We start from the raw sequence: 26,226 nt of genomic DNA on the forward strand, positions 1-26,226 counted from the left end.
CATCCATGACACCATCTAGTGCCATAAATGGTCTGCCCACTAGGCTTTGTGATTATCATTGTTGTAACTTCACTCCCCCCTTGGAAAAGAGTTTTTGTCCTCGAAAACAAAAAACAAACTTCTCAAGCTGGCCAAACCTCTAAGCCGATTATGATTTTCGAATGTGGTCAGCTATAAATGTTGTCCCCGTTAGATATTGCCTCTTTTCTATTGTCGCAAACTTTTAGTTACGAATAATAAGATTGTTATAGAACTGCTATCAACGAACGACTCATAAGGAGATATCTTGTGGTAGGTGAGCTGGATTTTGTTTGGCTTGTTTCAATGCAATATGATCTGCCTACAAGTAAATGATGCACTGCCTCCCATAAGCCATCTGAGACATGCACTTACCTACTGTGGGCTACCGTTTTTTATGCTTCTCATTAACACGAGACACTTATAAAAATTATCGTTTCAAACTTGAGTGCAGCTACACATTAACAAGTACTTTCGCAGATTTATTATGTTGTGTGTGTTGGATCCATCCAAGACAAAATTATCAGGCACGTACATGCACATGTGACTGACCTAGAAGAGAGGATTGACAAACTTTAACCACTATGGAATCAGGTTGTAGAATTGCAAAGGAATATTGTAGATGAATTTGAGAGCATGCCGGTTCCAACCTCACTTGCAAGATGGAACTCAGACTTCCACGTGAAGCAGAAACCAATATCTGAAATGTGGGATGATTGCCATGTCTCATCACTCAAGATCCCATTAATTTTACATATTGTTGTGGGGGGTATGCAGCAACATTTGGCGGAATTATGCTCTTTATGTGAAGATGATTCTAATGGTTATTTCCTCCAATCTTGGAAAGATTTATGTTCATATACAATTGATATTATTGAGCACTTGAGCAACATATGCAAATATATATGGACAAAAATGCATACAGGTAATCAGGCTTGATGCCTCTAAGCACCAATGTTTTGTGGCTGAAAACAAAGTTCATACAGATACATATGACACTTACAGGGAGCTAGACAATGGCCATAATCTTGTTTCATCATCTATTTTTTTCTGTTGTATTTAGCAAGTTTACTGCTATTGGTTGGATGTACTTCATGGATACTACTATACTATTTGCAGCTAATTTTGATGGAGTATATTGCTCTAAAGATAATGGTTGATACTGCAAGATTTAGGCTAGTTTTGTGCCCTCACAGCTGGCACACATTTCTCTCAGTTATATGACAAGTTTTATTGGATATATCTCTCTTTGTATGATGATGATTGGGTTCATGAAGTGCATTTATATGGCATTATTTTTTGATTTGATGAACCCTTGCCCTGGTTAGTACCTAAAAAGGACTTACATATGCTGTTTTTTTTGTGGTATAGGGCACCCTAGTCTTGACAGATGCCTAACAAGACTTGTATGGTTTAGTAGCCACTATTATGGTTATGTATGTGGGTACCCTGACTCGACATATGTCTTATAGGATTTTGTAGTTGCTTGATATGGTTGTAGTTTATGTGGCTACTTGATATGGTTGTATGCCATCTATTGTTTTCTTCTATGGCTGTTTGATATGGTTACAACTTTGGTATGGCTGCAGTTTGTGGTTGTTTGACATGGTTACAACTACATTATGATTATGTTATGGTTGTGGAGTAGCCACCACACTCTCTTGTAATCACCTTTGGCCACCATATGATGTAGGCCATGTGATTGGTTGTTACTCATGCATTATGCTATTGTTGTTTAATCCTTCGCTCCACTGCTTCTCCTTACCCTTGGGCCGAGGTAGCCCTTGAGGAGGGGTGTGGTAGCAAGGTGTGATCCTTGTGTCCCTACCCTTTGAGGATAGTTTGCTAGCATGAGATCCTATGGCCATGAGCATAGATTTATCCATGACACAATCTACTGAGTACTTCTTGAGGAGGGTGTGGATCTTGGTCATTATGTTACACTCTCCTAGTATTCACTTAAGGAGGGTTTGTTAGGGTAAGTGCTCACTAGGAGCATTTATTCCTAGGTGTGTTATTTTGTTTTTGTTAAGGTTTGAGAGGGATTTAATGCTCTCCTACTTTTAGGGAGGTTTAGGGTTTAGGTTAGGTGTCCAACCCTAAACCATATATGCTCATGTACTTTCAATTTTTGATTGCTGCTACACATTATTCGAGGATTTCTTTTCATCAGCCTTGATGTACATGCTTGCACTCATACATTCTTTTCTTGCACCAGTTCTAACAGAGCGATACTATCTAATGAACTTAGCAGTCAAGCAATATTGCCACTTTCAATGGCCAACTCTGTTATATTTCAAAGGTTGACATACTTGAAATCTTTGATGCTTACTTTAATTCAATAAACAAATTTTGATTCCATGTAGTCCCTAGTATTTGTAGGGTGTCCCATACCACCTAGCAGACCTTAAGGCTAATGCTGAAATCTTTATTATGCGCGTTTGGATGTCCCTCCTGATCTAGGCAATAACCTTTTGATGCCAAACTGGGTCACATGCAGCCTAATGTCCTATTAAAGCTTGTAGGACACTGATTTTTTATATGGCAGGCTTACCAAACATCTAGGGAGTGATGTTATGACAATGATAATCACGGAGCCTAGAGGACGGATAGTTTACGGCACTGGGTGGTGTTGTGGACGGGCTTTAGGGGAGTCATAGTGGCAATGGTCGGTCATGTGGTGGTGTGCATGTAGGACGTGTGCATGCACAGTAAGGGGTGAGGGCTATCCTTGCCAAGCCTAGCCTAAAGATGGCGGACAAGCCAAGAATAGGACAATCGAGGCTATGTACGGTGTGGTTGGGTGGTGAATCACAATGCTCTCAGTTCTGTCTTCTCTAGACCTTCAGTGAAGATGGAACTAAGAGCAATGCGCTTCATCACCCACGGTAGCGTGAGACCTTTGGAGAAGACATAACTGAGAGCGCAACAATTCACCACCCAACCACACCATACATAGCTCTGATCATCCTATTCCTAGCATGTCCGCCAACTTTAGACTAGGCTGGTAAGAATAACCCTCACTCCTTACTATGCATGCACACATCCACATACCGACCATTGCCACTATGGCTCCCTTGAACCCCCTCCATGATACCACCCAATGTTGTAAATGGTTTGCCCTCTACGCTCCGTGATTACCATTGTCGTAACAGTAACCCTCAATGTTAGGGATATGAGATTACAATGTGCGAGTGTTACAACACCATACACATTTCGAATATTGAGGTATTGATTTGAATCACTAATCATATTTGTTAAGTCACCCAGTGGTGACCTCACGTGTCGTGGGGATTCTTGCAGCGAGCCGCTCGAGGGTGCTCAAGCCTCCGAGCAACGTCCCTTTGGGAGCTGGTTCAGTGGTTGCGGCGATGCTATCACCGGCACCGTCATCGGATTCAAGCCTCTCGCTGCCACACGATCGAAAGGGGGAGAGAAGAGAGAAGAAGAGAGGGGAAAGAAGCGAGCGGGGTGAAGGGTGAATCGATCGCAAACGTGGAAGCAATGGGAATGAGAGACAATGGACAACCCGGGTGAAGGAAGCACTTCTCTCTATTCCTCAAGGTAAGAATGAAGGCAAGAATGAAGACCAAGTCAACCTCTTGGACTTTTATACACACACCTTTTGAAGGGAGGTTCAACCCTAAAATGGCCTAAGCCTTTATTCTCCTATTCTACTGGCCCACGGCCTATAATGAATGTATTTACAGATGAATGGAATTACAATTGAATGGGCTATGCTACTTGCGTAACATTCCCCCCTTCCTGTTCCAAATTCCATCCTTGGAATTTTAGGGCTGCCTGGTTTTCAAAATATTGGGTGTGTGTACATTTGTTAAAAACTGTAACGGAACGTGGCAGTTCTGGATATATAGAGTGATTGCAGTATGCTTTGGTTATTGCAGCGTCGGGGGTTATTGCAGCGCCCTCTGTTATTGCAGCGTCACTTATTGTAGCACGCTGCGTTACCGTTATTGCAGCGCCTTCTGAAGCTTTTGTCTGTTGGAGTCGTCATTTAATCTTTGGTCTCTCACCTGCCCTGGGACATTGTTTACCACTTCATAATGCATATTTGGAGCTTTACTTGATCAGTTTCATACATGCCGATGCATTAGCCTGTTATTGCAGCGTGCTCCATAGAGGGGCACCTGTGGTCTGTTTTTGTGCATCAACATGCTGACTATGATAAAATATATGTATCCAAGTTGTTGGTGTCGAAAGTTGACTTACTCCTTTGGGTTGCATCTCCACGCTGCATTAACCTGTTAATGCAGCCCCCCTATTATTTGAGCATATCCAACATGTTTTGGTGCTTTGAACCTGTTTTAGCAATATTGACCTGCACCATATGCCTTGTGACTCTTTTGCATAAATATGATGGCCATACCCCATGCCTGATGCATTGTTGTTTGCGTCTTTTGGGTGACCATTATTGCAACGTGTTGCAATAACCTTTGCTCCTGCAGCCTGCCACCTGTTTTCCTCTTGTTTTTCTTAACTTTTTTGTGCTTTTGGCCATGTGCAATCATTCCATGTTTTTTTGTGATAGGGCAGTCGTACGTGATGGAATGTGCTGACCCTAGTAAGTGCTTAAGCTGTTTGATGAAGGTGTTGTGCTTCTAGCACCTACTTTTGTTGACTTGGCCTTGGACTGGGCTTGACTTTATGTTGTGCGTGCATGTGCAAAAATGTCATGCCCTTGTGTGGTTATGTTAGCTAAGGACCCTAGAGCGTTGGCTTGACAAAATGGTGTCCTAGCTTAAGTTAGACCTAACTATTGAGTACTTAGTATGCACCCCTTGGTTTGTGATGCGACTTTAAAAATCCAGGGTGCATACCTTGAAACTGACATCGTTCTGCTAGTAGGATGTTGACTTGCGATGTCGTAGCGAGAACCGGTTGTGGAAGATCCTTGAGCATCACTTGCAACCGTGATAATGTCTATTTTGGCTTAGTTGTCGATCCTTGTATTGTCTTGTAGGAAAACAGGTTCTTGTGGTCTACCTCCTTCGCGGAAGTAGGTTCTTGTGGACTGCTTTCTTCTTCACATGATGAATCTTGTTGCTGTGTTTGAGGCCTTGTGACGTGCGGCCATGTACATACATTCCCTCTTTTTCTTTGGATAGGGCAGTTGTGAGTGTGGGAATGTGCTGACCCTAGTAGGTGCTTAAGCTGTTTGATGAAGGTGTTGTGCTTCTAGCACCTACTTTTGTTGGGACTTGACACAGCATTTGGCTCGACTTTCATGTTGTGAGTGCTCGTGCAAAAATGGTTCTGCCCTTGTGCGGTTCTTTCCAGCTAGGGACCCTAGAATGTAGGTTTGACAAAAAATTGTGCCCTAGCTTAAGTTAGACCTAACTACTTGTATTTACAATGTGCAACACTTGGCTTATGGTAAGGCGTTGAAGATCCAAGTGGCATACCTTGAGGCTGACACCGCTATAGATGGTGGAAGTTGAATCTGCGATGTCGTGGCGAGAACTGTTTGTGCAAGGTCCCTGAGTGCTGTCTTCGTATCTTTGATAATATTAGGTTCCGCTTGCTCCTGGACCCTTGCGTTAGCATGTAGTAAGACAGGTTCTTGTGTGTCTACCCCCTTTGCAGAAGTACGTTCTTGTGGTACTGTCTTTGTTCTCTTTTGTTCTTCTTTGTTGAAGTAATTAGTTTTACCCAAGGCAGGTTCTTGTGTGACTACCTTAGGCCTAATCACCCGTGTGGCTTTTGAAGTCCTTGGCAAGATAGGCCTGGATGTTGATGTAGATGGAATGTTGGTGACATCCACTACCTTGCCCTTGCCTTTATTTTTAAGAGCAGGTTCTTGTGGTTCTACCTGTTGAGTGGTTTTCGGCGTTACTTTCCTCCAGGTAGGTTCTTGTGGTACTGCTCTCTTGGGTGATACATGCGCTGGTGGTGATGGGCACGGTGTATTTGTTGTACTTTCATCCTTACGAACCCATACCATCTGCGTCTTTACTGTCGTCTTTGGTAGCTTTTTGCTTTGTCGTGAATTGCTCATGACAGCTGCTTCCTTCTTCTTGGGCACCCATATTCGGTTGTTGCCTTGGTAATAACCTTGGCTTTCCAGTAGTGTTACGGGCACCCATCGTTGAACGGTCATTCGTTTAGATTGTCGTCTCCTAGCTCTTTGTCGTTGGGGTTTGGAGGATGAGGGAAATGTGGGCTTTTGATGGCGAGGTTGACATGGTACCCATACATTCCTTTTTCCTTTTTGAAAGCCTTGAAATGGAGTACGGTCTTAGGGATCCACCTTGTCACTGTAGGGGTTTTCTTCTTTTTTTGTGTACAAGGTTTCTGTTGCGTGTGTGCTCGTGCTGGACGAGGCTGTGCTTTGGAGGTATTTGGTGCAGTGCTCTAAGGGTGAGAGATGATTGTGGGTGGGGTGTTTTGGGATAGAATTTGTATACCTATACCCTTCTCCACAGTTGAATCCTTCCTTGGCTTCATAGGCGACAATGATGTCTCCTTTTGTAACAGGGGCACCCGAGCGGAATCGCCCTTGTACACCATGTTGACCTGTTGCTTATGCCAATCAATCTGACAGTTAGTTAAATAACACCATGTACGGCCTAGGACCACGTGCTCTTCCATAGTACCTGCAGACATGACATAAAAGCGTACCTGCAAAACATGTTTAGCCATAAGCACTTCCAATGTTACATGTCCTAAGGGGTTCATGAGTGTTCTGTTGATTGCTCTAATTGTTGTATTGGATGGAACCATGCTTCCCTTGGGCAAGGTTTGCCAAGCCTCGAATGATATAAAATTGTGGCTTGCCCCTGGGTCGATTAGGGATTCCATACCGAATGTGGATTCATTGGTAATTTTTATGGTTAAGGGGATTCTAGCTGGATCGACTTGAGGTTCATCATCCCCTAATCCTTCACCCTCAAGAGTGCCTTTATACAAGGGCAGTCTCTTAGACTTCTGTTTTATTATTTCCTCCTTTTTTCCCTGGCGAGCTTGCTTAATACTTTTGATCATGCGGAGTGGGACTATTATTCCCTCAGAGCCGCTCTCATCCTTGACCATATGAGTACCTCGTTTCTCTGCTATGTCAATGGTTGCAAGTAACTGCATCCAATTGTGTGAGTACTCTGGCTCAGGTAGAGATGCATACCACGTGTTATCCGCATCACCTCCCTCTATTCTTTCATTGGCCGCTCCAAACTGATTCACCATTGTTGTTCTAGCGGTCGTTTCAGATTCAGCAGCAAACAAGTTGCCGCCTAGTGGACGGGATTTCCACGTGTTTAAGTCCACTTTGGTTACCGAGACATCCTTCCTGAGGTAGAGTGTGTTGGATGACCAATCGTGTACTACCCCTGCTGTCCTCAAGAATGGTCTCCCTAGGATGATGTCATATGAGTCAGTTGGGTTCTTAAAATCCATCACTACAAACCAGATGTGGTGGATTCACCGTTGGGCGAGCTTGTGCGAATGTTGGTCCTACCGACACTGGGTTAAACCTCGGTGCCGGCCCTAGGTAAGCCATGGTTGTGACTGGTGGTCGTGCCATTGGAGGTCTTTCTTGAAAGTATGGCACAGGTCTTGGTGGTTGAGGCATACGTTGAGCAACTGCCTCTCTCGGTTGTGGGCTCACATACGATCTATAGCTCCCCTGAGGATCGGATGGTCCTGCTTCCGAATCAAATCAAAACACTGGTCCACCCTCAGCTTGTAAATTCTGAGTCTGTAGATCATATGCAGAGGGCGGTGTCATCACCCTCGTTGTGTGTTCTGTGACAGCAAGAATCCCTGAAGTCACTGGGTTGTCGCGAGCTAACAAATTAACATCTTCAATGTTCTCTGCCTGTTGAGCTCGTGGATCGAACCTTCCAAAGAAGTTTGATATTCCCTCGTAAATTCTACTAGAGGTCGATTGAGTAGGGGACTGAGTCCCTGTATTCTGAGCGATGGAGACTTGAATCTCGTTCGGGTTAGACATACTGTCATCCATGCTCATGGTCTCGTCTGTGCTTGAGTCAATTTCAATTAACGGTCCTAGCACCGAGGATGCACTATGCAACGAAGATCTCTCTTTGCAATTAGACTCGAGCCTAGAATGGCCTCTAAGTCCACACGTGACACACTATCTTCGGGGTCAACTTCAGGTCCTACAGTGCGACTGGACCTAAGGTGCATGTATCAAGTTGGATGTCGGGTTGGATTTGAGTTCAGCTGACAATGTGCACTGTCAGGGTCAAAATCTGCAGTTTGGGTCAGAACAGCTAATGCAGCGCCCAGCTAATGCAGCGCCACTGTAGCAATGCAGCGTCGATTAATGCAGCGCCAGCAATGCAGCGTCAGCCCTAATGCAACGTCCACAGCTGTTGCAGCGTCCAGAATTATTGCAGCGCCTACAATTAATGCAGCGCCTGGTCTTATTGCAGCGTCCTAGAACTTAGCCACAAACTGACCTTCCTAATTGAATTTCCAGTCTGATCACCTTGTATATTCTATTTCACACTCAACCAATTGTCCAAACAAGATGGCACGCTGCAATAAGCTAATGCAGCGCCGATGCAATAATTATCAACTGACAGGTTGGTGACATTAAATTTTGGTGTCAGAAAGATTCTCCTAATTCTGGAAAAGTCAACTAAGATTAATGCAGCGCCGGCAAATTATTGCAGCGCCGTCGGATTAATGCAGCGTTTTAACTTTTGACAGCTGGGCATTAAATTTCTGACAGGTTTGGTGCTGACAGTTAGGTTTCTGACAGGTTTGACTACTAATGCAGCGTTGACTTCTTATTGCAGCGCCCTAGAACACTAATGCAGCGCCCTAGAACTCGACACCAACTTTGGCATTTTGGCTCATATTTTTGGGTTTTTTTCTGACTGTTTTCTGTGCACAGTGATGTGTGGGTGCTCTACTAACTACTTGAAGCAAAAAAACAGAAAAAACAACAACATAAAAACTCGAAATGACAAGGATGTGGTTTTGACCTCCACCAGCCCCTCTTGGGTCGGATCTAGCCCAAAAGCTGACTGTTATAGGTCGTTTTTACTCTACAAGACCTACTCTAACAGGATCTAAACTCAAAAACATGAAAAAGAACAACTACAAATCTCGTTTTTCGTTTTTTCAGCCCCCTGGCCACTACACATTTCCTACACACCTCTACAACCATCTAATGGTTTGAAAGGGTAAAAGACAAGGAAAACAACAGCTGAAACCAAGCAAGTTGCCTACCTCCCTGGCAACGGCGCCAAAATGTTGTTAAGTCACCCGGCGGTGACCTCACGTGTCGTGGGGATTCTTGCAACGAGCTGCTCGAGGGTGCTCAAGCCTCCGAGCAACGTCCCTTTGGGAGCTGGTTCAGTGGTTGCGGCGATGCTGTCACCGGCACCGTCCTCGGATTCAAGCCTCTCGCTGCCACACGATCGAAAGGGGGAGAGAAGAGAGAAGAAGAGAGGGGAAAGAAGCGAGCGGGGTGAAGGGTGAATTGATCGCAAACGTGGAAGCAATGGAAATGAGAGACAATGGACAACCCGGGTGAAGGAAGCACTTCTCTCTATTCCTCAAGGTAAGAATGAAGGCAAGAATAAGGCAAGAATGAACACCAAGTCAACCTCTTGGCCTTTTATACACACACCTTTTGAAGGGAGGTTCAACCCTAAAATGGCCTAAGCCTTTATTCTCCTATTCTACTGGCCCACGGCCTATAATGAATGTATTTACAGATGAATGGAATTACAATTGAATGGGCTATGCTACTTGCGTAACAATATTAACCTTTACATCTACTCTTAACTAGTACTTATGATTTTCTTTGTATGCGTCATGTAAGCAATTACAACTTCTATGGGCAGACAATAAGTAAGAATTGCATAGACAAGAGAGATGGAGACAATATGGAGAATACAAAATCGTATAACTGTAAATGATTAAAACATCAGTCGCTTCCCAGCCATGTGGTTTTGTAAAAAGCTTTGATGTCATGCTGGAAACAATAAAAGGTAGAAGCTAGATGCAAGAGCACTTTGAGCAAGGGTCGGTCAACTAATGAGTGTGAGGGGGTGAGGAATGCCTTGTTAGGCTCTCATTATATAGCCACTGTCTATGTAGTCATTTGTTGGTGCAACTGACTCAGTCAAGTCGGCACGCATAACCCATTGACTGCGGTCTAGCTGACTTAGCTGATGGTCGATGGTGGTTGGTGCTACATGCAAATAGTAAATCAACTACCCATGTGACAAGTATTATATCCTATATCCCTAGGGAATTTTTCAAGAATATTCCCTCTCAAAACTTGTTTGGGGTCATGCCTCGAACCCCCCATCTGCTCTATGGATTGGCTCTCTACTTATGACGATCAAACCACCCTCATCCCCCTTTTGGTGTGTAAACCAAGACCTACCAAGCAATGTGCTATTTGTAAGCCCCCATCTAGTGCCCAAACCAAGATCTTCTCCTCATAATGGGGGGCTTACAAGTAGAGCTAGCCAGTACCTACGTAGTTACATGAGGGTGGAGCATTTATTCCTTTTAACATCAAGTGTGTATGCTTTGTTAATATCCCCAAACACCAATTTAGAGTACAAGTCTAGAGGGTTTCTAGATGACAATATAAACTAGCAAGCAAATCTATCACTATAGTCATAATTTGTGTGATCATACTATTCATGTCACTTTAATGTTGTTACTTGTTCAAATTTTATGAAATTCACAAGTACGCATTTAGGCTCATGTTATGTTTTTTTCACTCATACATTTGATATCATACTTGTGATTCATATCATTTTTAAATCCACAACTTGCTTACTTTGGCATCTTGAATAATTCGTGTTAGAAACCCATCATATGGTGTTCAATATAGGTCTCACATGGTGTTATTTCTTGCCTAAAAATATATTTTGATCAAATATTTAAGGTAAAGCCAATTGTTGCCCAAGAATGGTAGGGAACTAAAACACTTTAATAAGGGTGTAGTGGTAGTTACCTTTTAACTTGTCTTTTTCTTTTCCCTTTTAGCTACACACTATGTTAGTCATCTAGATATTAGTTGCTTGTTTATAATTAGTTCTACTTTGATCCACACATTTGAAGACAAGCATTTTCCTATGTGTTGGCATGTTGCTAGTCCCTCCTCACACTATAGGGTATGGAAGGATGGAAGTTCTTACCATTGATAGAGCTATGGGCAAAAGCCTAACCTTTTGAATTTGATAGGACAAGTCATATCTCTATTTAGGGGGAAGATTGTCTATTGATCAAAATGTATATACTCAAACCATCATTTATTGAGTATGATAATTGATAATCATCAATGACTTTGGTTTGAGATAACAATCGCATAGCATAAGGACATTTGAAGATGATTAAATGCCTAGCTTGGAAAACTTGAGTGCTCAGGGATACCATACACCAATTATCCTCATTAGACCACACTTAAAAGCATAATAAGGATGCTATTGTTTGAGAGACAAAAATATTAATTTGCGGTAGTTCATCATTTGATTGTGATATTTTGTTGCCATTATGTTGTATGACGATGCTTGTCACATTGGATTTGTGACAACTTGGATAAAAATGCTAGTTGCAATGGTTACTAGTCACACATATCACTTTTAGACACTTGTTGCCTTGGTTGTCAAAATCTGGCCTAGTGTTGCTATGTATTCTTTACCTTGTTTCACGTGGTAGTCCTTGTCTTGCATTTAATAGGTTTACAAGCAAATTAGTTATTAAAGCATTCATGTGATAATTTTTTGAATATGGCTTTATGTATGTTATTTGTTAAGTGCATTACACAACATGTGAATGTATTCATTTAACATGTAAGGTTTACAATACCCTAAAATTCATATTGGCTCACTAATTTTGTGTAGATGAGAAATACATACTTTCCATAGCATGAAATGACAACAATTTTATAACTAAATAATGGAGCTATTGAAAAATTTTGACTAAAATTGTAAGAAGTAGTAGAGTTTGATTGGACAAGGATAAGCGAAGAAATTACTTCACAAATTAGACAAGAAGTTTAGCTTTTCTTGGCCATGCATTTGGATAAGCATAAACATATGCATGGCCATAAAAATAATAGTTGATTACAATTATAACTTGGTACATATGGCATTGCTAGTTCCCTATGCTTGAAGATGCAAGCTTTGAAAGAAGTCATCCCAAGTTTTGATTTCTTTTGAAGGGAAAGAACACACATTTATGAAAGTGTGAAATAATATAAAGAACTTCAAGGATGGCTCTTATTTGTCCTTAGAGAGAGAATAAATCATATGAAGCTAGACCATTCATTCTTTTTTTCAATCTTTGGGATATCATAGCCTACACAAATTCATAGAAATTTGAACATGGAACATGTACTTAAAGAAAGCATATACTAGAAGTATTATGCACATAAAATTCGATTTTGGCCACTTAAAGCGTCTACATAAAGTTGAAGCGCCCTAAGGGAATAAAAACACTATCAATTATTAAAATCCAAGCACATCCTATTTCCATTCACACCTCAAATAAGTAAGCGCATTTTATCCATTAGCATCCCTGATCAATGCACACATTCAAAGGGAAGGCTTCTCATCATGCAAATTTATTACATGTTCAATTCTCACATTCACACCTAAATAAGTCAAGCACATATTATCCACTAGCACTCTCCCTTATCAATGCACACATTTGAAGGAAAGCCTTCCCATCATGCAAATTTATCACATGTACAATTTTATGCTCCATTTATTGCATCAATAAGCATAAGCCACCCCATGAGGGGTTGTAATGCTTGAACACTTATTTTAATGTCACATGTGCATTTGAATGTTATGCACATGGAAAGGTGCACATCTCCTCCAAGTGAAGGGAGTTTGACTTTCTATGGAGAAAGGTGTTTCAAATGTAGGTGGAAAGGTGCACATCTCCTCTAAGGGAAATGATGTGACACTTTTGTGGAGAAAGGTGTTTCTAATGCATATTTTTGTCTAAAATGCAAATACTTGAAGCAAGTGGCAGAAGCATAGAGGAAGGCTGGCATAAAGAGATGATAATTTGTTTGCAAGGCAAACTAATTTAGGGAGGTGATGCATTTGATTGGGACATTGGCCGGCAAGCACTCGTTTGGTAAAAGTTGAAAGAGGCCATGGTGTGTGGGGTTAAGGTTGCAAATAAAAAAAAGTTGATATATGCTAAAAGGATGAGCTGGGAAGAGTTGGTCCACACAAAAGAACATGCTCCTTGGAATTCTAAAAGTATGGAAAGCTACAATAATAAATATACCAAAACTTTTCGAAGTCGATTATTTTTATTAGAGGCAACAAGGCACCACAAAATACTTTAATACAACTATAGGTGAAGTGCAAATATTTTTATAGTGTGTTTGTGTTGTTGAAGGTTTGTTTGTTGAGGTGAGTATAGAGAGAATCTGAACCTAGTCTCCCCTATTGCACACTCTTGGAATCTAGCCCCCACACTTTCTCACTTCTGAGTGTCTTGTCTCTTCTCTCACACAAAAAATATACGTTTAAACCTTGCAAGTCATCACCCAATAAGTGCCTTTGTGAGTAGAATTCACTCATTAGAACTTAGTCATGAGAGGAACAACCACATTATAAGTTGTAAAACAAGCTTGGAATTATCGAGTGTCTTGTCTCTTCTCCCAAGTCCCACACTAATATATGTATGAACCCTGCATATCATCACCCAATAAATGAGTGAGTGAATTTTACTCATTAGAAGTTAGTTACGAGAAGAACAACCACATTGTAAGTTGTAATACAAGCTTGGAATTATTGACTTGCATATTCTTCATCACCTTTTGGTGTCATCCATTATCAAATTCATTATCAAATTATTCTGCTTTCTCTCTCTTTCATAGTCAAGAGGTGATGTTATATCCCTATCTAGGAGATATCCTGACAGCTTGTGGAGCCAGAATGCTTGTGGAGGTGGTGTGTTAGAGATCACCACCATTTTCAAAACAATCCAAACTTTGTTGTTGTTTTGGTGGTGGTGGTGGTGCTTATCTACCTACCGCCCAATGTTGACTTGCACTCTGGTGGCCGGTTTGGAAAGCTTGAAGCCAGCCATTGATGATGCAGATTGTTGTCAGGGTGCCTTTTTTCTGCCATGGTAGGAGGAAGAGGCATTCTGTCTGGAGGCATACAACAAGGGTGTCACTGTATATGATGTGCATGCTCATCCGAAAGTTTAGGACTCTGTTTTTGGCATGCAAGCACCCCAAATTTTCTCTACTTCCTGAAAAATCTGATGTGGCACATGCATACTGATGAAATTTGGCCACATCTGAGCTTTTAAATTTGCCCACATCCTTGCAAACATTTATTGCTAAATCTGATCTGCAGCTTGCATACTGATGAAATTTGCCCACTTCCTTGCAAGCATTTCTTGTAAAGTCTGGTCTACCCAATGTAATTTGCATATCCCTCTTAAGAATTATTGTACAATCTCATTCCGACCTTGGAGTATATGAAATTTGCCTACATCCTTGCAAGCAATTCTTGTTAAAAATCTGATCTGGAGCATGCATACGCAGGCGGCATCCTTCTTGTAAAAATGCTTGCAACACTCCTGTAATTTGCCCACATCCTTGCAAGCAATTCTTGTAAAATCGGATCTGAAGCTTGCATACTGATGAAATTTGACCGAAGCATTGGTTGTAAAATCTGATCCTTGAAATTTGCCCACATGCTTAAAATCTGATCTGGAGCATGGAATACTCCTGGAAATTCGCCCACGTCCTTGCAAGCATTTCTCGGAAATCTTTGATCTAAATTTGCTTCACTAATTATGGTCATGGCATTTGGTAGCACGCTATAAAGTAGCAGACATGTGGGTGGGGGGGTCATCACCATAGCCAAACAAGCATTTCCGACTCGGACAGCTAAAAACCAAAAGCTTGCAAGTGAGCAGTTCCTCCTCGCTCTTTCAGTTTTCAGTCCAATTCTCAGGCTTCCAAGTTCCAATTCTGAGGTTCATGTATAGGTAGGTCTGATTTTGAAAGATGGTGAAATTGCTGGTTACAGTTTCCACATTTCAAGCAAGAAGTACAAGTGGGTGGTTACCATGGCTGCTCCTCCTGACTTTGAGGGAAAGGCTGCAGTTCTGCCCATCTTCATCCTCCATAGCTACTACACGCAGGAAGCAGGCAACCATGATCATCCCCTCCACCTGAATATGTTTTTTTGCTCATCTCCATAGCCACAAACATCACAGCAATGCCTGGATAATCTGCACTTAGTTCATCTTGTAACTCCCCCATCGCCATAGCTCCCATACAACCAGCAATTCCAGCAAGAAAAACAGGTGAATTCACTGTGCTGTGTGCTGTTTTTCTCTTTCTTTCTGTGTCTGCCTGCGGTTTTTTTTAAAAGTTATAATCAAGCCCGAACTCTCGCTCCTGGGTTTCATCGTCAATCCTTCCGCCCTTCCCTAGCTTTTGCACAGTAGAATCAATCATCACTGCCCTTAATTACCTTCTTCCTTCTGCAATTTTGTGCCTCATCCTCGGTTCTCGCGTCCCGTTTTCCAAGAGCTTGCTATGCACACGTTTGAAAAGCTTCTCAGAGACGAATTGGGGTCTCTCCTTTCTGCAAATTGCTTCCTGGGGAAGTGCAAAGTGCTCCTGGGGGAGTGCCAGACATCTCTCAACGATACCCGGAATGTGAGGTTTCTTTTTTTTATAGAATTTACGAGTTTTGTATTCCCAAAGACTAGCGACCCTGATCGTGCCTCGTTGCGAGTCTGCTGCATTGAATTAGGTAGTTTTCTCTCGAAAGAATCAGCATCGTCATTGCAAGCAGCAACAATGCCGCATGAAACCACCTATGCAATCATGGGCGATCCCCACGCACAGCATTCTGTACTGCCCATCCAAGGAGGGAGATCGCTTGTTCTATTGATAATCTCGGTTGGGTTTGTAGAGTTTCATGCCACTCTGCAATGGCTTCGGTTGCAAAGACGGTTTGTGGGTGTGGGCGATCGTTGCTAATTTGCCTTGCTGTATCGATTCCGCCGAATCGTTCCGAAATCTCTATTATGCTGTTGAGGCAGCAACCCTTCCCCGCAATATCTGTTAAATCAAAAAACTTTCCGATGATTTGTGAGTCTACATTTGTTACATCCTGTCGCTTATGCTTCATGGAATGCTTGACGGGTTGCGTAATACATGTACGGATTCCGGGAACGTTGGAAATTCCACAATGATAATCACCGCGTGAAGTTCTCTGACGATGAAGTCAAACAAAGATTGCTATGCTGCCAGATTTATCGCAATTTGTACACATTATAGTTGAGGCGCTTTTCTGTTATCTGATGTCAAATTGTTCCATGAAACGATCGGGAATTGCACACGTTAACGGAATTCTTTGATTTGAACCAAAAAATTCACTTGTGAGGACTCGTGAAGTAGAAGACGAACAAGGCATGTGATTTCACTCAGGCCCTTCCAAACAACCTATCTTTCGTAGTGTTCCTCTTCAGGTGGCCACTGGCCAGGTTTCGTTACGCGGTTGTCAGCAAAATTTGGAAAAACCACCCGTCAGAGTGAGACTGGGGTAATGCAGCTCGCAGACGCCCAATGGCAGTCATAAAACTGTTTTAAGGCTGATCACGAATCCGGAAGCATGTACTTGAGAGTGAAATCGTCGTGATGGTTTTTTAAACAGTAAAGGCAATGCACTCATTCCTCAGGAGATCTGACCAGTGACATGCTTATGGATAGGGGAAAGGTTTCCATGGCCTAACACTATACTTCAGGTCTCTTCCAGTAAATCTTGCTGTGCTCTGAGACATGAATAACTTGCTCTTTCATTTTTGTGGTGAAGATGGTGGCCTGGTCTTCTTCTTGTCTATCCAAGCGATGGAAAAATACTAATTTCTGCCTTTCACGGTCTTGTATTGAGAACTTATAGGATTTGGTTCCGTTCTTGAGCAATGTAAAATTGAGAGAAGAATACATTTTCTTTCTCCTTCCAACTCTTTTGGACCTGGCTAACGTTCCATGAAGCACAAACTACGTCCTATAGACAAATTCTCTTCCACGTGTAAATTGTGTTTTCTCCCTCTCTCTCTTCTCCGCCCCTCATACATATGGGTTTCTTTTTCTGCCCATACCCAGCACTGGTAATGGCATTTCATTTTCATCATTTCCACCTAACCTATTTTTTTCCATTTAATAAGTTCCCCTATTAGATTCTCTTAGGAAAGCAGATTCTAGTGGAATTTGTAGTGAAAATTCACTCTTAACTTTTTTTGAAGCATTCTCTGTTGGTTTCTTGTTTAGTTCCAGAGAAAACTGCGAAAATGTGTTAATAGCTTTCTTGAGAACAGTTTTTCTTGCCATGTTTTCTTCAGCATTGTGATCTGTGAAGTATGGAGAGAGATGATATGATTCCATTAATTGTTTGAAGATGCAATCCTTCAAATTTGATGTGATTAGATTCCTTTAAAAAAGGAAGTCATAAGGTGTGACTACAGTGGAGAGTAACCATTGGCAAACAGAGTGCTCATAAGGTGTGACTACAGTGGAGAGTAACCATTGGCAAACAGAGTGCTGGGCATTCCCAAAGACGTGGCCTAACAGGGTATCTGCATGTCTGGAACTGTACCTCATACTGATTGGGAGAAGGGAAAAGTACATTTCTCTGTCCAGGGGAGACAGGATCAAGTATATTCTTCTGAAGACCCCTCTGCCACACTGACATTACATCATGTCGACTCCATTGAAGGGATTACATCTGTGGATGATGACTCCACTTTGGCTGGAAAGAATGGACTGCCAAATGGAGATGCAGATTTGGCACCCTGGAGAGAGAGGGGAGCAGATGGTTCATGGAAGCACATATGGCCAGATGGTGTTCAATACGAGGGTGAATTGTGTAAGGGAATGGAATCAGGCAAAGGAAAGATCACCTGGCCTTCAGGGGCAACATATGAAGGGAGCTTTCTTAATGGCTGCCTGCACGGAACTGGAACTTATATTGGTGTTGACGGTGCCACTTACACTGGCAACTGGATTATGAATTCTAAGCATGGGTTTGGGGAAATAGTATATCCCAATAAGGATGGATATACAGGTCTTTGGAATCAAGGGAAGCGATTCTGCCAGGGTGTGTATACCTGGGCAAATGGGAATGTGTATACAGGAGACTGGAAAGCGGATGTTATGTGCGGAAAAGGGAAGCTTACTTGGCAAAATGGTGACTCTTTTGAAGGACGTTGGACTGATGGTAAGGAGCATGGTCATGGGATATATACTTGGGTAGACAGTGGCTGCTATGTAGGTACGTGGAGTAGAGGTCTGAAGGATGGGAAAGGGACTTTCTACCCTCCTGGGACAGAACCTTCTAGATACTCAGGGCTGTTACGAGGTCTATCCAATATCAGTGAACAGGAGGACCTGCCTGTGAGCCACCGGAACTCTTTTGCACTTCGCCGTACATCTTCAAATGATATTGTGAAAAATGTTGCACATAATGCACGTAGCTCAAGCCAGGCAGCCCAGTCTGAGATCTCAACAAGTAACTTCCTCAGGAAAGCTAAATCTTTGCCAGTAAAGGCTGTAGGACTGGAAAGAAAATGGAGTTTGGGGGGCACACTTGACAAGCTCCTTGGCCGGGACGTAGGAAACACATCCTTGGGAGCAGGTGACACCATTTTGGAAAATGAAGAGATGCAACTAGCAGAGACAACATTACCTATTGTGGAGAGGGAGTATGCACAAGGGGTACTCATAAATGAGCTAGTTAAGGAGCCTTTATTGGCTAAACGTGCAAAGCATCGCCAAAGACGGCAGGCTAAGGATATCAAAAGGCCAGGTGAAACAATCAGAAAAGGACATAGGAGTTATGATCTAATGTTAGATTTGCAGCTCGGTATCAGGTTCTTACTCTGAAACCCTTACTTTGCCTGAATGTTTTACTGATGCGTAATTTACCCTTAGGAAGTGGTTTTTGATTGGGAAGGGGTCTTTAATAATGTATTGCTACATTGATCTTTTTGAAAGAGTATTGTGCCTGTTCCAGATCAAAAAGCACTATGCTTATTTAAAGAAGAAAGCCTCCAAACATATCCATTTGAACTAAATGAGGATCATTATCTGTAAGATCCACTTTGAATACCCAGCCAAATCAGACAATGTTGTTATATATTTGAATTTTGGACTCTCGCACACAAATGTGGTGGTGGAAGTTTGATGGGCCTTGCCATAAATTTTGTTATAACCAGCTCTTGGATGTTTGATGGTGCTTGTTTTGTGCCTTTTCTTTGGCTTATATTCATTTCGCTGTTGTCACTGAGTAAAATGCTCAAAACAGGATGGAGGTGCATATTTTACATGTATGATGGAGGCATATGTCTGTGGCTTACGGATTGTTTTTGGTAAACATAATAGAGACTAGCTGTCTTTGATCTCCATAGTTTCGAGGCCCACCTGCTCTCACACCTTCTCAAAAAGAATGGGTCTACACTCCAAAATGCAACCCATGCTTTCTTGCTTGGTCACTGCCGTCGTGAAAACCAAATCCTTTGGGCATTGATCTGTTTCCTTCACAGACATTGTTATTGGAAAGTTTAGAGAATTATTTTCGGGCTATCCATATTCACAAGGTTGATTCAGGGCTGGCAGGTTATTATACAGCACTTATATTGGAAAGGACGACAATGCTGATTCTTTGCGTCTTGAAAACATTCATTTGAGCAGGGTGTTTTTGGAGCGTCTGGCTGTTTCGCAGCCTCGCAGATCTTTGTTTCCTCACTATCACACGTCTTATGCAGCATTGATGATGTGTACATGCATGGCATGGGGCTATCCTTCTCTGAAGGGAGGCGATGATATGGGCTGGGTATGCATCATAGGCAGATTTGGAACACACTAGTGGACTTGATTTCCCTGTGCAGCATGTGCCTCCTCTTGAAAGTCAACAAAGGTTATGTGATTGGTCATTTGTTCTACACAAGCTTGGACTTCACTCTTTTCCTATGTATGAGCTGCAAAAGCATACTGCTTATGGCTGCCGCCTCTGTGGATCCCACAATATGGCAATTATTTATGGCATCTAAAAAACCCTGCACGGTGGCGGTGTGGTGTGCTCTTGTGTATTTGGAAAAGTAGTCTACCTCTTAAGAAAAAGGTTTTCTATGCAGAAGTATCATAGGTGCACTCCTGGTTGGGGTTCTCTTAGGTCGCAGATGCATTGCAGCACCAAACTGCAGAAGATGCATTCACATACAAGAAACACCCCTCATGTTATGGTCTTGCCCTTGTGCTCGAGTGTTTCTTGACAAATTTTCAACGCATTTACGCAACAGATTTCCAACTCAAAGATTTGGCTGAGTTTTCTGGATGATTGGTTGAATCTATCCACCTTTGCCAGATTATGTGCTTTGTCTTACTTCTCCTTCTGTCTCTCGACGGTTGTTATCATATTGGAGACCTAACTTTTGGCCAGTTAGAAGTGTTTACCATTGCTTTTGAGTGATATCTATCTGTGCATTCTATTTTGGACAACTATAAATGTAATGTCTGCTTTTTCTGCCTGATCTCATTTGAGATTGACCACCTTTTTGTACATTCAAATTTTACATAATAGAATTGTAGTTACACAATTAAAAAAAAGGTGTGTAAGAGTGGTATGTGGGGGGAGAGTGATGTGAGATGTGTGTGTCGTGATTGGTTGAGAGTGATAGTGTATGGTGAGTGGGTGAGAATGACTGCTAAGCCTATGAGGCTATAAACTTTGTACTTGCCATTTTGAAAGCAATTGAAGCATCTTGTGTATATCTTGTTGTGTCTTGACATGTTGCTTCACCTCCACCCATTGTGGTGCCATCCTAGTTACCAGGGAACGCCGTTCCCTAATCCAGAACGCTGGGAATGGCGTTCCCTAAAGCCCCACGTTCCCGGAATGTGAAATGGCTCCGGAATGCCTGACTGTCCCGGAATGCCGTACACAGGCGTTCCTGCGTTCCCTGGCTGCCTGCAAATTTCAAACCAAAATTTTACCCTTTTTTTTTTTTTGAGTACTTTCACTTAAAAAAAGGTCATGGTACTTGCATATCTTTTAGTACAAATACATGTAAAAATGCTAAGTATTATAGAATCACAACATTTATAACTAACCATTATGTACATTACTCTTAGAAAATCATTATAGAAATAGAGAGATTGATGATGAGGAGTTAAGGAAAGGTCCAAAACCAGCCTATAAGAGAAGGGAGATTGCAACTCTTGTGGCAAGTATGGCCATTTTGAGAAGGAATGCAGGAAATAGATGTGCAGCTAAGATCAAAATCAGCAGGGGCATGCAGTCCAAGTTACTTCTAGTAATGCTACCACAAGCAGTTGGTCAAGACACAGGAGTGTAATCAAATCGTAAAGTCACTCTTTAATCTGACAGTCCATGGGCCTAAAATGACAATAAATATGCTGCAAAATTACTGCCTAAATGTGCCAAGAGATGCTACTTTATACAGGGCCTAAAACAGGAAGTTTGTGGTCACAGATGGCACACTATTGTATCAGCAAACACAAACTAAGACAGCCATAGATATGCACAAAGGGACGGAAAAATGTGGACAACATACGTGCTTCAACCCATTGAAATGGACATACATGTCTTTGATGATGAGGAGCAACATGTGTGGACAACAAAGTCTATTGCTACTAATTCTTGTGCAAATGCCAATGACAAGGAAGATGGATTCTTGATTTAGGTGCTAGCAGACACATGAGACATAGAAGGGATTCGTTTGTATCCTTGGATAGATCAAAGACATACTCAATTGAGGTTGCATACAATAAAGTCTACAAGATTGTAGTCATTTCAATGAAGCCCCATGATAAGTGGATAAGTAAGATCAAGTACTTACTTATCAATTGAAATGATGATGTGTCAATTGACACGTGGCATTCCCATTCCCTTATGCCGATACGTTCCCGTTCCCTTATCTGACATTCCCGAAACGTTCCCGTTCCCTGGTAACTGTGGGTGCCATCCTCCTTTCTGGCCATGTTCGAGTTTAGTCTAGGTTTTAGTAGTCTAGAGTAGATTCAACAACAATCTATCTTCTCTACACCTAATGTCCTGCTAGAGATGACAAGACGGAGGACAGCCAGGTGATACGACAATAGGTTCCAAAGAGGAGCGATGTCTCTACTAACAGTCGTATATTTCTCTCACTGAAAGCTTGCAAGGTCCTGAGTAAGGCGTTCAACTATGGTTGTTTTTATTGTGCTATTCTTGGGAGTCTCGTACTGTTTGTTGTAACTCCTCCTTAGTGTATGGACCCCTCACATATGCTTACTTCTTAGCCTTTTTTGTTTTAATACCATTGTTATGGGCCTTGTGTGAGCTGTATGATTCTTGGACTTAGCCATCTCTATGTGCACATGAGGGCAGCTTGAATGTTCGGGTTGGCAGAAGGGGATGCAGAGGAAGATCAGGGATGATTCAAAGGGATGAGAGACTCTCGCTTTCAGCTTCCAAAAATGGGAGTTCATCATGCAGATGATCTAGCTTTCAGACAAGAAGCAGCTAAGTTGTTGGTGATTGGTACATAAATTGCCTGGCCCTGATTACTTAATGGCGTGCAAGCAAGCGGAGTGAAGGTGCATCGTGACAGACTTGTGCAATGATGGCAAATTATATATGTCAGAAAAGTCTAGTTCAAACTTCCGCCATTAGTATGTTTCTTCTATTTTCCTTTCTCTTGGGTTCTTTAGCCAAAGCTTCCATTTTCCTTTAGCTAAAGCTTGTTAAGTTTGGGTTTTGGTAGGTGCCACATGTGTCTTTGTGTGTCAAGACTAGTCTTCATCACACTGATTCCATTTGTCCGAAGATCTTTGTTGAGTTTATTCCATTTGTTTCTGCTCTGTGTTTTCAAGGCTTTGGCTAAGGCTTGGTAATTATGACTGCCACTTGACACGCGTCGCTGAAGTGGCAATAGTTTTTGCTTTTAAAAAAGTATTGCTTCAGGGGTTCAAATGCCATTGAGTTTTTCAATGGCCAATATTGAACCCTCACTTTCAGGTGAAAGCTTTATCCACTAAGATAAAGTCCGCTCTTTGGTAATTTAAAAGGGGAAAACTACATAACAACAATATTTCAAAATTGCTTATTCTTTCAACCCTCCATGAAGAAAATCTATTGAGATGAGGATATAAAGTACTATTTTTTGAGATTCTCTACCCTAGCTTAAAGCCTAAAAGGATATATTCATTTGGATGTGATCACAATAAGGCACATAATCCAGAAAATGCTCAAACGGTAGTGTGATATGGTGGTCTAGGAGAACCACATGAAAATGAGTCATGTTAAGGTGCAAGGCACATATATCGGATATGCGTGGTCATATGTTTTTTGTTGTTAGGTCCCCTCTTGACATGAGTAGGATCTCCTAATGGAACCACCCATAGAGCTTAAGTCAAGCTCACCGCCTAATCATAGGCTCAAAACTAGAACCACCCTCCAAGCTAGAGATCATAGCATATACGTGGGCACTCCCTGCTATAAGACATACCATCCCTGGCCAGCTCACAAATCTCTTGCGTGCTTGCTAAAAACCTGAAAAACCTAGTGCATGTGTAGTAAAATCTACACGATAAGTACTTAATGCATGTCTACTAACAACATGTTGCATATTTGACATAGTTTTGTGAAATCTTGACCCAAGTTCCTATATCTAGCACTATCGTGGCCCAATATCAATTGGCCCATTTATTGATTATATCTATACCACCTAGATACAACCCTTAGCCAAATTGAAGAGTTTGCAAATGCTCAAAATTCCTTGGATCAGCTGAGGTTCATTTTACAGCACATGACTTGATGGCTCTAATGCAGGAGTATATGTAGAATGCTGTGATTGTAATTTTCCCCAGTAGGATGCCTTCAGCCCCAGATTTCTTTCAATGAATTGATGCCTTATTTAAGAAGAACGTGATGAAGCATGTCTTCTATGCTGCACGAGAATTTTATGAAGTATTGCTTGATAGTGCAGATGCCAAGAATGCATTGCTTGAGATGTATTGTTGATGTATAACACTACCAGATGTCTTTCGATGAATTGATTCCTTATTTAAGAAGAACGTGATGAAGGGTGTCTTCTATGCTGCACGAGAATTTTATGAAGTATTGCTTGATAGTGCAGATGCCAAGAATGCATTGCTTGAGATGTCATTGTTGATGTATAACACTACCATGGTTTTTGACTAAAGATTTTCAGAGTTTGATAGCTTTTTTTTTTTCGAGGAGCACTCCAGCAATCAATTTATGATGCTCATCACATGCATGAGCTTGATTATGCTGCCTTCTTGGCTTGTTTCAATATTTTTTGATTTGGTTGTGTTTTCGGCGCGCTACTCACAACATAATTTGTGATTGATTTTATTCAATCATATAAATCATTTCTTTACAAAAAAAAACGTTCCATCATTTTTTGTCTCCAACCTCGGGAACCCATAATTGTAGTCATGAGAAACTAGTGCCTTGCAATTTATCCTTCATCAAAGACACTGGCATGAGAAACCACGAGCCGAAGATTTATCCCTGAAGCAGTGTAAGGCAATCCCTTAAGGATGGTTTGTTAGGATCAAGTTCTTACCTTGTTCTCTTGTTTGTTACTCACTCCAATGTGTAAGAATAGGACCATGTGTGTGCACACCATGTGTGCAAGAGTGCATCGGGGGCAGCTCCAACAGCTAGCGCGACACCCTAGCCAACCAATGCACCAGGGGACTTAAATCCCCACACTAGAGTACACAAACACTCACCAGCAGACTCACCTCTGCCAGGATCCTACACCAGATCCAACAACAACAACCCAGCTCACCCTAGCATGAAACTCAAGGAATACACACTGCATAAAGAGTCTGGTAACTCATAGAAGTCTGGATACAGGACGTTCCTTATCCCCACAGGTCAAACTTGAAATCCTGAAAAGCATCAGGTCCCTCAACACCAACAATCATTCATCGTCTATGGAGAGAGAAAGCAACACTTGGCGCTTAAACTGAGTGCGCACTATCTCTGACACAGAAGAATGTAACAACAGGGATAAAATCAACATGGCCTACCTAATACAAATGATCATCGACCCCTCAATATATATCCTCTTCTTGCACCATTCATATACACAAAACCATAGCTCTCAGTTAAAAAAAACTCATAATTTTACTCATCAAGAGAAACATACATAAGATGGCTGGATTTTCCCTCAGGGATACAAGTTTTCTCCAGAAGTTATACATCCTACTGATGCCACAAACATCCCTGCTGAAACTGAGACTATACATAAAGAGCTGCATACATGAAACTCTGTCTTCTCACAATAATCCAAGGACAAGATACATTGCTGGCTGCCCTGTTATTCCAGTCCTGAATTAACCTCCCACAAACACTTGTATCTGCTGCCTTCACTCCGAATTGCACACTCAACATCTTCCGCCTTAATTTCAGATTAGCTATCTGCAAACTCTCTGTTGAAGAAACATCACAATTTGGGGACTAGCGCTCGGCATATAACAGGCCATAACCATAAAAAAATCAGGCCAATAATACATCTATAACCAGCTTGAAAAAGCCCTGTGTACATAACAGGCCTAGCCATCAAAAAATCAGGCCGAAAATACATCCACAATTGGCTGGCATCGACATCCTTTTTCAAAGAATGTTTCTTCTAGAATCCCGGTAAATTTGCCACCCATTAGCTTTCCTTTTTTGTTTTTCTCAAAGCTTCTTCAACATTACTAACCTGTTCACTCTCACACTAAATATTTTTCCCCCAACCTTAGACCTTACCCATATTAAAAAAAAAAGAGTGCCTCCCATTCTCTCTAAAACCCATGGCGCACACAAACTAAAAAATAAAAACCTCAAAATAAATACCAAGGTTCCCTGGTTGAGGTATAAAAAAATTCCTCTTGGAGAGCTCTCCCGCCTGAAACATCTACTCTTGAGGACAAGAAAAGAGACAAGCCTTTTTTATTATTTATTTTTACAATATTGGCTTGCCTCTTCCGCACACTGTCTAGAGAAATTCGCGAGACCTTACATATGCACATCTCTCATCCTTCCAAAAAGCCCTCCCTCCATGTTTGGAATAAAGGATGTGTTTCAAACCATGCTTGAACTCTATTCTCTTCACACTGCTACTTCCTATTGAGCATTCACCAAAAGACTGCCTTCATGCATGTTTATGTACATCAGATGG

At 41.8% G+C, this 26,226-nt stretch overlaps 1 protein-coding gene across 1 annotated transcript; it reads left to right on the forward strand.

The window, feature by feature from the left end:
- Positions 1–17,608: 17,608 nt before the first annotated feature.
- On the forward strand, positions 17,609–20,298 carry LOC147891474 (uncharacterized). Its single transcript, XM_087389210.1, has 2 exons — positions 17,609–18,897; positions 20,148–20,298. Exons 1-2 carry the CDS (start codon positions 17,609–17,611, stop codon positions 20,296–20,298), a joined length of 1,440 nt encoding a protein of 479 aa, XP_087245336.1.
- The last annotated feature ends 5,928 nt before the right edge of the window (positions 20,299–26,226 follow it).

This window comes from Dipteris shenzhenensis, chromosome 18, assembly GCF_047967505.1.
Source record: "Dipteris shenzhenensis isolate YYH24624 ecotype China chromosome 18, Dip_SZ_1.0, whole genome shotgun sequence".
Classification (NCBI taxonomy): domain Eukaryota; kingdom Viridiplantae; phylum Streptophyta; class Polypodiopsida; order Gleicheniales; family Dipteridaceae; genus Dipteris; species Dipteris shenzhenensis.

Bases quoted from the DNA above. Each gene is read 5' to 3' on its own strand.
- LOC147891474 (XM_087389210.1), top strand. From the start codon at position 17,609: ATGTCTGGAACTGTACCTCATACTGATTGGGAGAAGGGAAAAGTACAT. The intron at 18,898-20,147 runs GTTCTTACTCTG...CTTAAGAAAAAG, and splicing joins GATTTGCAGCTCGGTATCAG to GTTTTCTATGCAGAAGTATC.